Source organism: Entelurus aequoreus, linkage group LG27 (genome assembly GCF_033978785.1).
Source record: "Entelurus aequoreus isolate RoL-2023_Sb linkage group LG27, RoL_Eaeq_v1.1, whole genome shotgun sequence".
NCBI lineage: Eukaryota > Metazoa > Chordata > Actinopteri > Syngnathiformes > Syngnathidae > Entelurus > Entelurus aequoreus.
The window spans coordinates 5,528,796-5,546,304 of record NC_084757.1 but is presented as its reverse complement, the minus strand read 5'-3'; the positions used below and the strand labels follow the sequence as shown (position 1 = coordinate 5,546,304).

Genomic DNA, 17,509 nt, shown 5'->3' with positions numbered 1-17,509 from the left:
GGCGAAAACCGTTTATCAACAACACCCAGAAACGCCGTCGGCTTCGCTGGGCCTGAGCTCATCTAAGATGGACTGATACAAAGTGGAAAAGTGTTCTGTGGTCTGACGAGTCCACATTTCAAAATATTTTTGGAAACTGTGGACGTCGAGAGGAAAAGAACCATCCGGATTGTTCTAGGCGCAAAGTGTCAAAGGCAGCATGTGTGATGGTATGGGGGTGTATTAGTGGCCAAGACATGGGTAACTTACACATCTGTGAAGGCACCATTAATGCTGAAAGGTACATACAGCTTTTGGAGCAACATATGCTGCCATCCAAGCAACGTTACCATGGACGCCCCTGCTTATTTCAGCAAGACAATGCCAAGCCACGTGTTACATCAACGTGGCTTCATAGTAAAAGAGTGCGGGTACTAGACTGGCCTGCCTGTAGTCCAGACATTGAAAATGTGTGGCACCTGCAATAGCAGAAGGGAGACCCCCGGACTGTTGAACAACTTAAGCTGTACATCAAGCAAGAATGGGAAATAATTCCACTTCAAAAATGTGTCTCCTCACTTCCCAAACCTTTACTGAGTGTTGTTAAAAGGAAAGGCCATGTAACACAGTGGTGAACATGCCCTTTCCCAACTACTTTGGCACGTGTTGCAGCCATGAAATTCTAAGTTCATTATTATTGGCAACAAAAAAATAAAGTTTATGAGTTTGAACATCAAATATGTTGTCTTTGTAGCATATTCAACTGAATATGGCTTGAAAAGGATTTGCAAATCATTGTATTCCGTTTATATTTACATCTAACACAATTTTCCAACTCATATGGAAACGGGGTTTGTAGAAGTGTTCTTAAAAATAGATATTGCGGCCCCCAGACATGTTTTTCTCTAAATTTGGCCCTCCAGTCAAAATAATTGCCCAGGCCTGCTTTAGGCGGTAAAGTTAAGAAACACTGAACGTCCTCAGGGGAATGTTTGAAATGTAGGGGGAAAAAAATCATAATATGACCTCTTTTAACAATTTCTTTGGCGGTAACAAGTTATTGTTTGCCTTAAAGTAAAAAAAGTAAGCAAAATACATGTAGAAGACATGACTTGACAAGAGGAAAGGTGGATTACTCACAGTCGCTGTTCAGCGTCAGAGACGTGAGGTTGGAGCAGGAAGGAAGTATTTCCGTCAGCTTCCTCAAGAGACTCGGTGAACAGTCCACCAGCTGCAGATGTTCAATCACTCTTTTTGGACACTCGGCGCATCTTTGCATTTCTTCACAAAAATCGGATTTGTGCTTCTTTGCCGGGGGGCCTTCTTTGTCGTCTTCTTCGGTGCGTTCCCCGCTCAGACATCCTCCAGCCACCAGCACTTTAGATAAGAGGCTATCTTCACAGGTGCGTAGAATGACCTGTTTGGTGACGCCGTGCTGCACCAGGCGATGGATGATGCCCATCAGCACTTCCTCCTTCTCCTCGGGCACAGTCTTCTCAAACGACAATCTGAGTTTAGTCACCGTCTTCTCTAGCACGCTTAGAACGGGCGTCTCTCTCGCTATCAAGTCGACCTTAAAGTTGTGCTTGGAGGACAGTGACAGGAAGTTGATGCTTTTAGCTGCCGCCAGCAACAAGGCTGAGGTGTTTACATGCTTCCAAACAGTGGAAGAAAGGTGCCAGTCGTGGATGACGGTGGCAAATATCTGCTCCATGACTGCTTGTTTCACGTATTGCTCCGTGTGAACCTGGGAATTCTGGAATCCCAGACATGAAAGTGTGTCAGTCGTCTTCTTTGAAGGTACAATAAATATCCAATACCTACTTTGCCCCTGCCTTGCAATCGCCGGGAGAGTTCCACCCATGAAGAGAGCGTGGATATTCCTGGGAGGAAACATGAAGAGAGTGTGCTGACATATTGCATGTGTGTATGGCAGTGTTTTTCAACCACTGTGCCGCGGGAGATGATCTAATTTCGCCTATTTGGGTTAAAAATATTTTTTGCAAAGCAGTAATTATAGTCTGCAAATGATGTGTTGTTGTTGAGTGTCGGTGCTGTCTAGAGCTCGGCAGAGTAACCCTGTAATACTCTTCCATATCAGTAGGTGGCAGCAGGTAGCTAATTGCTTTGTAGATGTGGGAAACAGCGGGAGGCAGTGTGCAGGTAAAAAGGTGTCTAATGCTTAAACCAAACAAACAAAAGGTGAGTGCCCTTAAGAAAAGGCATTGAAGCTTAAGGAAGGCTATGCAGAGCAAAACTAAAAATGAACTGGCTACAAAGTAAACAAAAACAGAATGCTGGACGACAGCAAAGACTTACTGTGGAGCAAAGACAATGCACATCCGAACATGACATGACAATCAACAATGTCCCCACAAAGAAGGATAAAAACAACTAAAATATTCTTGATTGCTAAAACAAAGTAGATGCGGGGAATATCGCTCAAAGGAAGACATGAAACTGCTACAGGAAAATACCAAAAAAAAGAGAAAAAGCCACCAAAATAGGAGCGCAAGACAAGAACTAAAACAGCACACACAGGAAAACAGCAAAAAAGTCCAAATAAGTCAATCCAATGTTTCCAAAGTGCTGCACAACAATATTAAAAATAATATTAAAAACAATATTAAAATCAATATTAAAAACAATAATCAAACATTATCCTTAGCTCCATCAATGACTGAATAAAAACAAAAAATTAAAAAATATAGAACCAATATAATGACAATATAAAAATAAATATGAATAAAAACGATTTTAAAAGGGAAAAACCAATTAAAACAGTAAATATAACTCAAAATGTATAAAAAACACAGAGGACAACAGAGGACAGAAGACCACACAACTCACATAGTGTTAAAAGTAGGGATGTCCGATAATGGCTTTTTGCCGATATCCGATATTGTCCAACTCTTTAATTACCGATACCGATATCAACCGATATATGCAGTCGTGGAATTAACACATTACTATGTCTAATTTGGACAACCAGGTATGGTGAAGATAAGGTACTTTTTTTTTTTTTAAATAGTAAAATAAGATAAATAAATTAAAAACATTTTCTTGAATAAAAAAGAAAGTACAACAATATAAAAACAGTTACATAGAAACTAGTAATTAATGAAAATGAGTAAAATTAACTGTTAAAGGTTAGTACTATTAGTGGAGCAGCAGCACGCACAATCATGTGTGCTTACGGACTGTATCCCTTGCAGACTGTATTGATATATATTGATATATAATGTAGGAAGCAGAATATTAATAACAGAAAGAAACAACCCTTTTGTGTGAATGAGTGTAAATGGGGGAGGGAGGTTTTTTGGGTTGGTGCACTAATTGTAAGTGTATCTTGTGTTTTTTATGTGGATTTAATAAAAAAAACAAAAACAAAAAAAACCCGATACTGATAATAATAAAAACGATACCGATAATTTCCGATATTACATTTTAACGCATATATTCGGCAGGCCGATATTATCGGACATCTCTAGTTAAAAGCCAAAGAATAAAAGTGGGTCTTAAGACGAGACTTAAAACACTCCACTGTGGGAGCAGTTTGAACATGGAGGGGCAGAGTGTTCCAGAGCTTAGGGCCGACCACAGAGAAGGCCCCAGTCTCCCCTGGATTTAAGTCTGGTCTTGGGCACCACGAGCTGAAGCTGGCTCTCGGACCTCAGAGCGCGCGCAGGAGTGTAAATTTGGATGAGGTCCGAGATATACTGAGGTGCCAGTCCATGTAAAGCTTTAAAAACAAACAGCAATGTTTTCAAATCAATTGTAAAATGAAGAGGGAGCCAGTGCAAACTCTGAACAATTGGGGTTATATGCTGGCGTCTCCTGGCCCCTGTTAAAAGTCCTGCTGCCGCCTTCTGGACTAACTGCAACCGGGAGAGAGCTTCTTGGCTAATGCCAGCATAAAGTGCAGTGCAGTAGTCCAGGCCACTTCAAATAAAAGCATGCACCACTTGTTCAAAAAGGTTAAAAGATAAAAATGGTTTTACCTTTGCTAAAAGACGAAGATGATAAAAACACGATTTTAAAACGCCATTGACTTGTTTGTCAAGTTTAAAGGCCTACTGAAAGCCACTACTAGCGACCACGCAGTCTGATAGTTTATATATCAATGATGAAATCTTAACATTGCAACACATGCCAATACGGCCGGGTTAACTTATAAAGTGATATTTTAAAGTTCCCGCTAAACTTCCGGTTGAAAACGTCTATGTATGATGACGTATGCGCGTGACGTCAAGGGTTGAAACGGAAGTATTGGTACACCATTGTATCCAATACAAAAAGCTCTGTTTTCATCTCAAAATTCCACAGTATTCTGGACATCTGTGTTGGTGAATCTTTTGCAATTTGTTTAATGAACAATGGAGACTGCAAAGAAGAAAGCTGTAGGTGGGATCGGTGTATTAGCGGCTGGCTGCAGCAACACAACCAGGAGGACTTCGAGTTGGATAGCAGACGCGCTATCCGACGCTAGCCGCCGACCGCATCGATGAACGGGTGAAGTCATTCGTCGCGCCGTTGATCGCTGGAACGCAGGTGAGCACGGGTGTTGATGAGCAGATGAGAGCTGGCGTAGGTGGAGAGCTAATGTTTTTAGCATAGCTGTCGAGGTCCCGTAGCTAAGTTAGCTTCAATGGCGTCGTTAGCAACAACATTGCTAGGCTTCGCCAGGCGGTACAGCATTAACCGTGTAGTTACAGGTCCAGTGTTTACTAGTAATAATAGTATTGTTGATCTTCTGTCTATCCTTCCAGTCAGGGGCTTATTTCGTCTGTTTCTATATGCAGTTAAGCACGATGCTATCGCGTTAGCTCCGTAGCTAAAGTGTTTCGCCGATGTATTGTAGTGGAGATAAAAGTCACTGCGAATGTCCATTTCGCGTTCTCGACTCTCATTTTCAAGAGGATATAGTATCCCAGGTGGTTTCAAATACAAATCCGTGATCCACAATAGAAAAAGGAGAGTGTGGAATCCAATGATCCCTTGTACCTAAGTTACGGTCAGAGCGAAAAAAGATACGTCCTGCACTGCACTCTAATCCTTCACTCTCACGTTCCTCATCCACAAATCTTTCATCCTGGCTCAAATTAATGGGGTAATCGTTGCTTTCTCGGTCCGAATCTCTCTCGCTCCATTGTAAACAATGGGGAAATGTGAGGAGCCTTTCAACCTGCGACATCACGCTACTTCCGGTACAGGCAAGGCTTTTTTTTTATCAGCGACCAAAACTTTATTGTCGATGTTCTCTACTAAATCCTTTCAGCAAAAATATGGCAATATCGCGAAATGATCAAGTATGACACATAGAATGGATCTGCTATCCCCGTTTAAATAAGAACATTTCATTTCAGTAGGCCTTTAAAATGGCTGTCTATAGTGACGCCGAGGCTGGTGACTTTGGGACGCACATCATTTTGCAATGTCAGGGTGTGATGTGACAGGTGGTGACAGTACACCTACTTTGAGACAAGAGCTATAGTGATGCATGCTTGGTTATGCTTTAAAGTCATATCCAACAATTGCGACAACGACTTTTTACTGTCAACTGAGTTCCGTTTTTTAATTGATTTCTGCTGGTGGTGTGCCTCCGCGTTTTTTCAACGCCAAAAATGTGCCTTGGCTCAAAAAAGGTATAAAAACACAGATGCATGGTAGGGCAGCTGCACGGTGGCAGAGAGAAATGCACTTCAGAGGGTGATAAAAAGTGGCATGAAGATGACTGGCTGCTCTCTCCCCTCCCTGGATGAAGTGTACAGTGTCAGGTGCCTCAAAAAGGCCCAAAAAATCCTAAGGGACCCATCTCACATCAACTTTTTGAACTGCCGAGGTACAGGACAATAAAATGCCGCACTAACAGATTTAAGAACACTTTTTACCCGAGAGCAATAAACAAGAATGACTGTGCATGTGAGCTGTGTGCTTGGTACTTTTATGTATTTTAGTCTATTTATGTGAGTACCATGTTCTTATGGTTTTGTATGTGTCATTATGAATTTGCACTAAATCAATTAGTTTGCTTGCAATTTTGTTGTACAATGACAGTAAAGATATATTCTATTCCAGGGGTCACCAACGCGGTGCCCGCGGGCACCAGGTAGCCCGTAAGGACCAGATGAGTAGCCCGCTGGCCTGTTCTAAAAATAGCTCAAATAGCAGCACTTACCAGTGAGCTGCCTCTATTTTTTAAATTGTATTTATTTACTAGCAAGCTGGTCTCGCTTTGCCCGACATTTTTAATTCTAAGAGAGACAAAACTCAAATAGAATTTGAAAATCCAAGAAAATATTTTAAAGACTTGGTCTTCACTTGTTTAAATAAATTCTTTTTTTTTTTTACTTTGCTTCTTATAACTTTCAGAAAGACAATTTTAGAAAAAAAAATACAACCTTAAAAATGATTTTAGGATTTTTAAACACATCTACCTTTTTACCTTTTAAATTCCTTCCTCTTCTTTCCTGACAATTTAAATCAATGTTCAAGTAAAAAAACATTTTTTATTGTAAAGAATAATAAATACATTTTAATTTAATTCTTCATTTTAGCTTCTGTTTTTTCGACGAAGAATATTTGTGAAATATTTCTTCAAACTTATGATTAAAATTCAAAAAAATTATTCTGGCAAATCTAGAAAATCTGTAGAATCAAATTTAAATCTTATTTCAAAGTCTTTTGAATTTCTTTTAAAATGTTTGTTCTGGAAAATCTAGAAAAAATAATGATTTGTCTTTGTTAGAAATATAGCTTGATCCAATTTGTTATATATTCTAACAAAGTGCAGATTGGATTTTAACCTATTTAAAACATGTCATCAAAATTCTAAAATTAATCTTAATCAGGAAAAATGATTAATGATGTTCCATAAATTCTTTTTTAATTTTTTCAATAAGATTCGAATTAGCTAGTTTTTCTCTTCTTTTTTTCGGTTGAATTTTAAAGAGTCGAAATTGAAGATAAACTATGTTTCAAATTTTAATTGTCATTTTTTTCATGTTTTCTCCTCTTTTAAACCGTTCAATTAAGTGTGAATATCATTAATTATTAATAATAACAGAGTTAAAGGTAAATTGAGCAAATTGGCTATTTCTGGCAATTTATTGAAGTGTGTATCAAACTGGTAGCCCTTCACATTAATCACTACCCAAGAAGTAGCTCTTGCTTTCAAAAAGGTTGCTGACCCCTGATCTATTCTATTGTAAGACAAAGTGTTTGGCCGCCATTGGCCATGCTTGCAAGTTAATCACAGGCTCACCTTTGAGGTTGAGGCCCTCTTGAAGCTCATCCAGCTGGATCACATCCAAACAGGGAAGAAGATCCTTTAGAAGGTTCTTCGGAAGACCTGAGGACATAAGTTGGAGCATGTCACCGGAGGAAACTGACAGGACCTCAGAACTTTTCTGTTATTCATTCTCACTATTATTCGGATTGATCAAAATTCACTTAGTCTTTGTCTCAAGTGGAAAGTCTCACGTCAGCTCAGCATGAAAATGTGCACCATCATGACATCATACAACATTCCGGAAAGGTGGATCTGTTTCTTTCCCCCAGCAGGTGAATGAACTCTTAGCGTCCAACAATCTCTACAAATATTGAAGACTTTATTCAACACATTTCCTATTGATGACCATTACAGTACTTGTCTATCGCCATTTAGGTTGATTTGATTGATTGATTGATTGAGACCTGTATTAGTAGATTGCACAGTACAGTACATATTCCGTACAATTGACCACTAAATGGTAACACCCCAATAAGTTTTTCAACTTCTTTAAGTCGGGGTCCACGTTAATCAATTCATGGTAGATAAACTTTGCACACTTGCACACTTTGCATGTGACCCTTTGGAATATAACATTTGTGAACCATGACTGACGACCTGGTCCTCGGAAGGGGATCAAGATGAACCATGACTGACGACCTGGTCCTCGGAAGGGGATCAAGACGAACCATGACTGACGACCTGGTCCTCGGAAGGGGATCAAGACGAACCATGACTGACGACCTGATCCTCGGAAGGGGATCAAGATGAACCATGACTGACGACCTGGTCCTCGGAAGGGGATCAAGATGAACCATGACTGACGACCTGGTCCTCGGAAGGGGATCAAGATGAACCATGACTGACGACCTGGTCCTCGGAAGGGGATCAAGACGAACCATGACTGACGACCTGGTCCTCGGAAGGGGATCAAGATGAACCATGACTGACGACCTGGTCCTCGGAAGGGGATCAAGATGAACCATGACTGACGACCTGATCCTCGGAAGGGGATCAAGATGAACCATGACTGACGACCTGGTCCTCGGAAGGGGATCAAGATGAACCATGACTGACGACCTGGTCCTCGGAAGGGGATCAAGACGAACCATGACTGACGACCTGGTCCTCGGAAGGGGATCAAGACGAACCATGACTGACGACCTGATCCTCGGAAGGGGATCAAGATGAACCATGACTGACGACCTGGTCCTCGGAAGGGGATCAAGATGAACCATGACTGACGACCTGGTCCTCGGAAGGGGATCAAGATGAACCATGACTGACGACCTGGTCCTCGGAAGGGGATCAAGATGAACCATGACTGACGACCTGGTCCTCGGAAGGGGATCAAGATGAACCATGACTGACGACCTGGTCCTCGGAAGGGGATCAAGATGAACCATGACTGACGACCTGGTCCTCGGAAGGGGATCAAGATGAACCATGACTGACGACCTGGTCCTCGGAAGGGGATCAAGACGAACCATGACTGACGACCTGGTCCTCGGAAGGGGATCAAGATGAACCATGACTGACGACCTGGTCCTCGGAAGGAGATCAAGATAAACGATTCTTTCAAATGGTATTTTTAATGAATATTCTCATTAATTCGGGTCTTTGTATTCTCAGGGTGCTCAATCACTCCCAACTGGACGGTTCCCCTTACTTGGGTAGAGGGAACAGGTGGTAGAGGTGAACAGCACCGTGCCCCCCCCCCCCACCCTCTCAGTGAGCTGTGGAGTCCCCCAAGGCAGTATATTGGGACCTTTACTGTTCCTAATATACATAAACGACATGTCATCAGCATGCGACTGTGAATTGTTTTTGTTTGCGGATGACTCGGCCCTGCTGGTATCAGACAAGGACAAGTCACAGGTGGAGAAAATCCTCAGTGCTGAGCTCTGTAGAACTTGCACCTGGCTCGCTGACAACAAGCTATCCATACACTTGGGTAAAACTGAATCCATCCTGTTTGGGTCCCACATCAAACTTAAGAGAGTCAATGACTTCACTATAAAAGTGGGTGACATTGTTATCACCAGGAAAGATGAGGTCACCTACCTAGGTTCCATTCTAGAGGCTAACCTTTCCTGGGATAAAATGGCAACCAAGGTAATCAAAAGGTTAACCAAAGAGCGAGATTTCTCTACAGAATCTCCTCTCTGGTCAACAAAAGCACCTTGAGGATTCTAGCGGGAACTCTCGTTCAACCCTTTTTCCATTACGCATGCACCTCCTGGTACCCTAGCACCTCCAAAACCCTCAAATCTAAACTCCAAACATCTCAGAACAAGCTAGTCAGATTACTTCTAGACCTCCACCCCAGATCCCACCTCACTCCTACCCACTTCTCTAAAGTGGGCTGGCTCAGGGTGGAGGACAGAGTTAAACAACTTGCACTGAGCCTAGTCTATAAAATCCGCTACACCTCCCTGATACCGAAGTACATGTCAAACTACTTCCTTAACGTAAATGACCGCCATAACCACAACACCAGGGGGAGCTCCACTAACCACGTTAAACCCAGATTCCGATCTAACAAAGGTCTTAACTCATTCTCTTTCTATGCCACATCAATGAGGAATGCACTCCCAACAGGTGTAGAAGAAAGGGCATCTCTATCCTCCTTCAAAACCGCACTAAAAGAACACCTCCAGGCAACTACAACACTAAACTAACACCCTCCCTTCCACATCCTACCTCTTCGGATTGTAAATAATCAAATGTAGATACTTATTCTTATACTTTCTGATCTCTCCCTCTCTCTCTCTCTCTCTATGTCCACTACTTGCTGTACATATCCTACCAAGTCAGTCCTACACTGGTTCAATGTACATTTATCTGATGATGCAATTGTTGATGACTGAAGTGTTGATATCAACCAAACCTACCCCCCCTCCACATCCCACACCCCGGATTGTAAATAATGTAAATAATTCAAGATGATTATCTAGTGTGATGACTGTATTATGATGATAGTATATATGATAGTATATATCTGTATCATGAATCAATTTAAGTGGACCCCGACTTAAACAAGTTGAAAAACTTATTGGGGTGTTACCATTTAGTGGTCAATTGTACGGAATATGTATTGCACTGTGCAATCTACTAATAAAAGTGTCAATCAATCAATCAAGTCCCATCTTAAAACTCATTTGTATACACTAGCCTTTAAATAGACCCCCTTTTAGACCAGTTGATCTGCCGTTTCTTTTATTTTCTCCTCTGCTCCCCTCTCCCTTGTGGAGGGGGAGTTACACAGGTCCTGTGGCCATGGATGAAGTGCTGGCTGTCCAGAGTCGGAACCCGGGGTGGACCGCTCGCCTGTGCATTGGTTGGGGACATCTCTGCGCTGCTGACCCGTCTCCGCTCGGGATGGTTTCCTGCTGGCCCCACTATGGACTGGACTCTCACTATTATGTTAGATCCACTATGGACTGGACTCTCACTATTATGTTAGATCCACTATGGACTGGACTCTCACTATTATGTTAGATCCACTATGGATTGGACTCTCACTATTATATTAGTTCCACTATGGACTGGACTCTCACTATTATGTTAGTTCCACTATGGACTGGACTCTCACTATTATGTTAGTTCCACTATGGACTGGACTCTCACACTATTATGTTAGATCCACTATGGACTGGACTCTCACTATTATGTTAGTTCCACTATGGACTGGACTCTCACACTATTATGTTAGATCCGCTATGGACTGGACTCTCACACTATTATGTTAGATCCACTATGGACTGGACTCTCACACTATTATGTTAGATCCACTATGGACTGGACTCTCACTATTATGTTAGTTCCACTATGGACTGGACTCTCACACTATTATGTTAGATCCACTATGGACTGGACTCTCACTATTATGTTAGTTCCACTATGGACTGGACTCTCACACTATTATGTTAGATCCGCTATGGACTGGACTCTCACACTATTATGTTAGATCCACTATGGACTGGACTCTCACACTATTATGTTAGATCCACTATGGACTGGACTCTCACACTATTATGTTAGATCCGCTATGGACTGGACTCTCACACTATTATGTTAGATCCACTATGGACTGGACTCTCACACTATTATGTTAGATCCACTATGGACTGGACTCTCACACTATTATGTTAGATCCACTATGGACTGGACTCTCACACTATTATGTTAGATCCACTATGGACTGCACTCTCACACTATTATGTTAGATCCACTATGGACTGGACTCACACTATTATGTTAGATCCACTATGGACTGGACTCTCACACTATTATGTTAGATCCACTATGGACAGGACTCTCACTATTATGTTAGTTCCACTATGGACTGGACTCTCACACTATTATGTTAGATCCACTATGGACTGGACGCTCACTATTATGTTAGATCCACTATGGACTGGACTCTCACACTATTATGCTAGATCCACTATGGATTGGACTCTCACACTATTATGTTAGATCCACTATGGACTGGACTCTCACACTATTATGTTAGATCCACTATGGACTGGACTCTCACACTATTATGTTAGATCCACTATGGACTGGACTCTCACTATTATGTTAGATCCACTATGGACTGGACTCTCACACTATTATGTTAGTTCCACTATGGACTGGACTCTCACACTATTATGTTAGATCCACTATGGACAGGACTCTCACTATTATGTTAGATCCACTATGGACTGGACTCTCACACTATTATGTTAGATCCACTATGGACTGGACTCTCACACTATTATGTTAGATCCACTATGGACTGGACTCTCACTATTATGTTAGATCCACTATGGACTGGACTCTCACACTATTATGTTAGTTCCACTATGGACTGGACTCTCACACTATTATGTTAGTTCCACTATGGACTGGACTCTCACACTATTGTGTTAGATCCACTATGGACTGGACTCTCACACTATTATGTTAGATCCACTATGGACTGGACTCTCACTATTATGTTAGTTCCACTATGGACTGGACTCTCACTATTATGTTAGATCCACTATGGACTGGACTCTCACTATTATGTTAGTTCCACTATGGACTGGACTCTCACTATTATGTTAGATCCACTATGGACTGGACTCTCACTATTATGTTAGTTCCACTATGGACTGGACTCTCACACTATTATGTTAGATCCACTATGGACTGGACTGGACTCTCACTATTATGTTAGATCCACTATGGACTGGACTCTCACACTATTATGTTAGATCCACTATGGACTGGACTCTCACTATTATGTTAGATCCACTATGGACTGGACTCTCACACTATTATGCTAGATCCACTATGGATTGGACTCTCACACTATTATGTTAGATCCACTATGGACTGGACTCTCACACTATTATGTTAGATCCACTATGGACTGGACTCTCACACTATTATGTTAGATCCACTATGGACTGGACTCTCACTATTATGTTAGATCCACTATGGACTGGACTCTCACACTATTATGTTAGTTCCACTATGGACTGGACTCTCACACTATTATGTTAGATCCACTATGGACAGGACTCTCACTATTATGTTAGATCCACTATGGACTGGACTCTCACACTATTATGTTAGATCCACTATGGACTGGACTCTCACACTATTATGTTAGATCCACTATGGACTGGACTCTCACTATTATGTCAGATCCACTATGGACTGGACTCTCACACTATTATGTTAGTTCCACTATGGACTGGACTCTCACACTATTATGTTAGTTCCACTATGGACTGGACTCTCACACTATTGTGTTAGATCCACTATGGACTGGACTCTCACACTATTATGTTAGATCCACTATGGACTGGACTCTCACTATTATGTTAGTTCCACTATGGACTGGACTCTCACTATTATGTTAGATCCACTATGGACTGGACTCTCACTATTATGTTAGATCCACTATGGACTGGACTCTCACTATTATGTTAGTTCCACTATGGACTGGACTCTCACACTATTATGTTAGATCCACTATGGACTGGACTCTCACTATTATGTTAGTTCCACTATGGACTGGACTCTCACACTATTATGTTAGATCCACTATGGACAGGACTCTCACTATTATGTTAGATCCACTATGGACTGGACTCTCACTATTATGCTAGTTCCACTATGGACTGGACTCTCACACTATTATGTTAGATCCACTATGGACTGGACTCTCACAATATTATGTTAGATCCACTATGGACTGGACTCTCACTATTATGTTAGATCCACTATGGACTGGACTCTCACTATTATGCTAGTTCCACTATGGACTGGACTCTCACACTATTATGTTAGATCCACTATGGACTGGACTCTCACAATATTATGTTAGATCCACTATGGACTGGACTCTCACTATTATGTTAGATCCACTATGGACTGGACTCTCACACTATTATGTTAGATCCACTATGGACTGGACTCTCACACTATTATGTTAGATCCACTATGGACTGGACTCTCACTATTATGTTAGATCCACTATGGACTGGACTCTCACTATTATGTTAGATCCACTATGGACTGGACTCACACTATTATGTTGTATCCACTATGGACTGGACTCTCACACTATTATGTTAGATCCACTATGGACTGGACTCTCACACTATTATGTTAGATCCACTATGGACTGGACTCTCACTATTATGTTAGATCCACTATGGACTGGACTCTCACACTATTATGTTATATCCACTATGGACTGGACTCTCACTATTATGTTATATCCACTATGGACTGGACTCTCACACTATTATGTTAGATCCACTATGGACTGGACTCTCACACTATTATGTTAGATCCACTATGGACTGGACTGTCACTATTATGTTAGTTCCACTATGGACTGGACTCTCACACTATTATGTTAGATCCACTATGGACAGGACTCTCACTATTATGTTAGATCCACTATGGACTGGACTCTCACTATTATGTTAGTTCCACTATGGACTGGACTCTCACACTATTATGTTAGATCCACTATGGACTGGACTGGACTCTCACTATTATGTTAGATCCACTATGGACTGGACTCTCACACTATTATGTTAGATCCACTATGGACTGGACTCTCACTATTATGTTAGATCCACTATGGACTGGACTCTCACACTATTATGTTAGATCCACTATGGACTGGACTCTCACTATTATGTTAGATCCACTATGGACTGGACTCTCACACTATTATGTTAGATCCACTATGGACTGGACTCTCACACTATTATGTTAGATCCACTATGGACTGGACTCTCACTATTATGTTAGATCCACTATGGACTGGACTCTCACTATTATGTTAGATCCACTATGGACTGGACTCACACTATTGTTATATCCACTATGGACTGGACTCTCACACTATTATGTTAGATCCACTATGGACTGGACTCTCACACTATTATGTTAGATCCACTATGGACTGGACTCTCACTATTATGTTAGATCCACTATGGACTGGACTCCGACACTATTATGTTATATCCACTATGGACTGGACTCTCACTATTATGTTAGATCCACTATGGACTGGACTCTCACACTATTATGTTAGATCCACTATAGACTGGACTCTCACTATTATGTTAGATCCACTATGGACTGGACTCTCACACTATTATGTTAGATCCACTATGGACTGGACTCTCACACTATTATGTTAGATCCACTATAGACTGGACTCTCACTATTATGTTAGATCCACTATGGACTGGACTCTCACACTATTATGTTAGATCCACTATGGACTGGACTCTCACACTATTATGTTAGATCCACTATGGACTGGACTCTCACACTATTATGTTAGATCCACTATGGACTGGACTCTCACTATTATGTTAGATCCACTATGGACTGGACTCTCACACTATTATGTTAGATCCACTATGGACTGGACTCTCACTATTATGTTAGATCCACTATGGACTGGACTCTCACACTATTATGTTAGATCCACTATGGACTGGACTCTCACACTATTATGTTAGATCCACTATAGACTGGACTCTCACTATTATGTTAGATCCACTATGGACTGGACTCTCACACTATTATGTTAGATCCACTATGGACTGGACTCTCACACTATTATGTTAGATCCACTATGGACTGGACTCTCACTATTATGTTAGATCCACTATGGACTGGACTCTCACACTATTATGTTAGTTCCACTATGGACTGGACTCTCACACTATTATGTTAGATCCACTATGGACAGGACTCTCACTATTATGTTAGATCCACTATGGACTGGACTCTCACACTATTATGTTAGATCCACTATGGACTGGACTCTCACACTATTATGTTAGATCCACTATGGACTGGACTCTCACTATTATGTTAGATCCACTATGGACTGGACTCTCACACTATTATGTTAGTTCCACTATGGACTGGACTCTCACACTATTATGTTAGTTCCACTATGGACTGGACTCTCACACTATTGTGTTAGATCCACTATGGACTGGACTCTCACACTATTATGTTAGATCCACTATGGACTGGACTCTCACTATTATGTTAGTTCCACTATGGACTGGACTCTCACTATTATGTTAGATCCACTATGGACTGGACTCTCACTATTATGTTAGTTCCACTATGGACTGGACTCTCACTATTATGTTAGATCCACTATGGACTGGACTCTCACTATTATGTTAGTTCCACTATGGACTGGACTCTCACACTATTATGTTAGATCCACTATGGACTGGACTGGACTCTCACTATTATGTTAGATCCACTATGGACTGGACTCTCACACTATTATGTTAGATCCACTATGGACTGGACTCTCACTATTATGTTAGATCCACTATGGACTGGACTCTCACACTATTATGCTAGATCCACTATGGATTGGACTCTCACACTATTATGTTAGATCCACTATGGACTGGACTCTCACACTATTATGTTAGATCCACTATGGACTGGACTCTCACACTATTATGTTAGATCCACTATGGACTGGACTCTCACTATTATGTTAGATCCACTATGGACTGGACTCTCACACTATTATGTTAGTTCCACTATGGACTGGACTCTCACACTATTATGTTAGATCCACTATGGACAGGACTCTCACTATTATGTTAGATCCACTATGGACTGGACTCTCACACTATTATGTTAGATCCACTATGGACTGGACTCTCACACTATTATGTTAGATCCACTATGGACTGGACTCTCACTATTATGTCAGATCCACTATGGACTGGACTCTCACACTATTATGTTAGTTCCACTATGGACTGGACTCTCACACTATTATGTTAGTTCCACTATGGACTGGACTCTCACACTATTGTGTTAGATCCACTATGGACTGGACTCTCACACTATTATGTTAGATCCACTATGGACTGGACTCTCACTATTATGTTAGTTCCACTATGGACTGGACTCTCACTATTATGTTAGATCCACTATGGACTGGACTCTCACTATTATGTTAGATCCACTATGGACTGGACTCTCACTATTATGTTAGTTCCACTATGGACTGGACTCTCACACTATTATGTTAGATCCACTATGGACTGGACTCTCACTATTATGTTAGTTCCACTATGGACTGGACTCTCACACTATTATGTTAGATCCACTATGGACAGGACTCTCACTATTATGTTAGATCCACTATGGACTGGACTCTCACTATTATGCTAGTTCCACTATGGACTGGACTCTCACACTATTATGTTAGATCCACTATGGACTGGACTCTCACTATTATGTTAGATCCACTATGGACTGGACTCTCACTATTATGCTAGTTCCACTATGGACTGGACTCTCACACTATTATGTTAGATCCACTATGGACTGGACTCTCACAATATTATGTTAGATCCACTATGGACTGGACTCTCACTATTATGTTAGATCCACTATGGACTGGACTCTCACACTATTATGTTAGATCCACTATGGACTGGACTCTCACACTATTATGTTAGATCCACTATGGACTGGACTCTCACTATTATGTTAGATCCACTATGGACTGGACTCTCACTATTATGTTAGATCCACTATGGACTGGACTCACACTATTATGTTGTATCCACTATGGACTGGACTCTCACACTATTATGTTAGATCCACTATGGACTGGACTCTCACACTATTATGTTAGATCCACTATGGACTGGACTCTCACTATTATGTTAGATCCACTATGGACTGGACTCTCAC

The 17,509-nt window shown here is 41.3% G+C and overlaps 1 protein-coding gene across 1 annotated transcript in view; it reads right to left on the bottom strand.

The window, feature by feature from the left end:
• Positions 1-1,649: 1,649 nt before the first annotated feature.
• Positions 1,650-17,509, bottom strand: part of rad54l (RAD54 like) — a 93,368-nt gene continuing 77,508 nt past the window's right edge. Inside the window, exons 20-22 of the mRNA XM_062038843.1 lie at positions 7,244-7,330; positions 1,804-1,862; positions 1,650-1,735 (exon numbers count right to left, since the gene is read on the bottom strand). Of these exons, the coding sequence (XP_061894827.1) occupies positions 7,270-7,330 (61 nt within the window). The 3' untranslated portion in view covers positions 1,650-1,735; positions 1,804-1,862; positions 7,244-7,269. The remainder of the gene's footprint in view (positions 1,736-1,803; positions 1,863-7,243; positions 7,331-17,509) is intronic.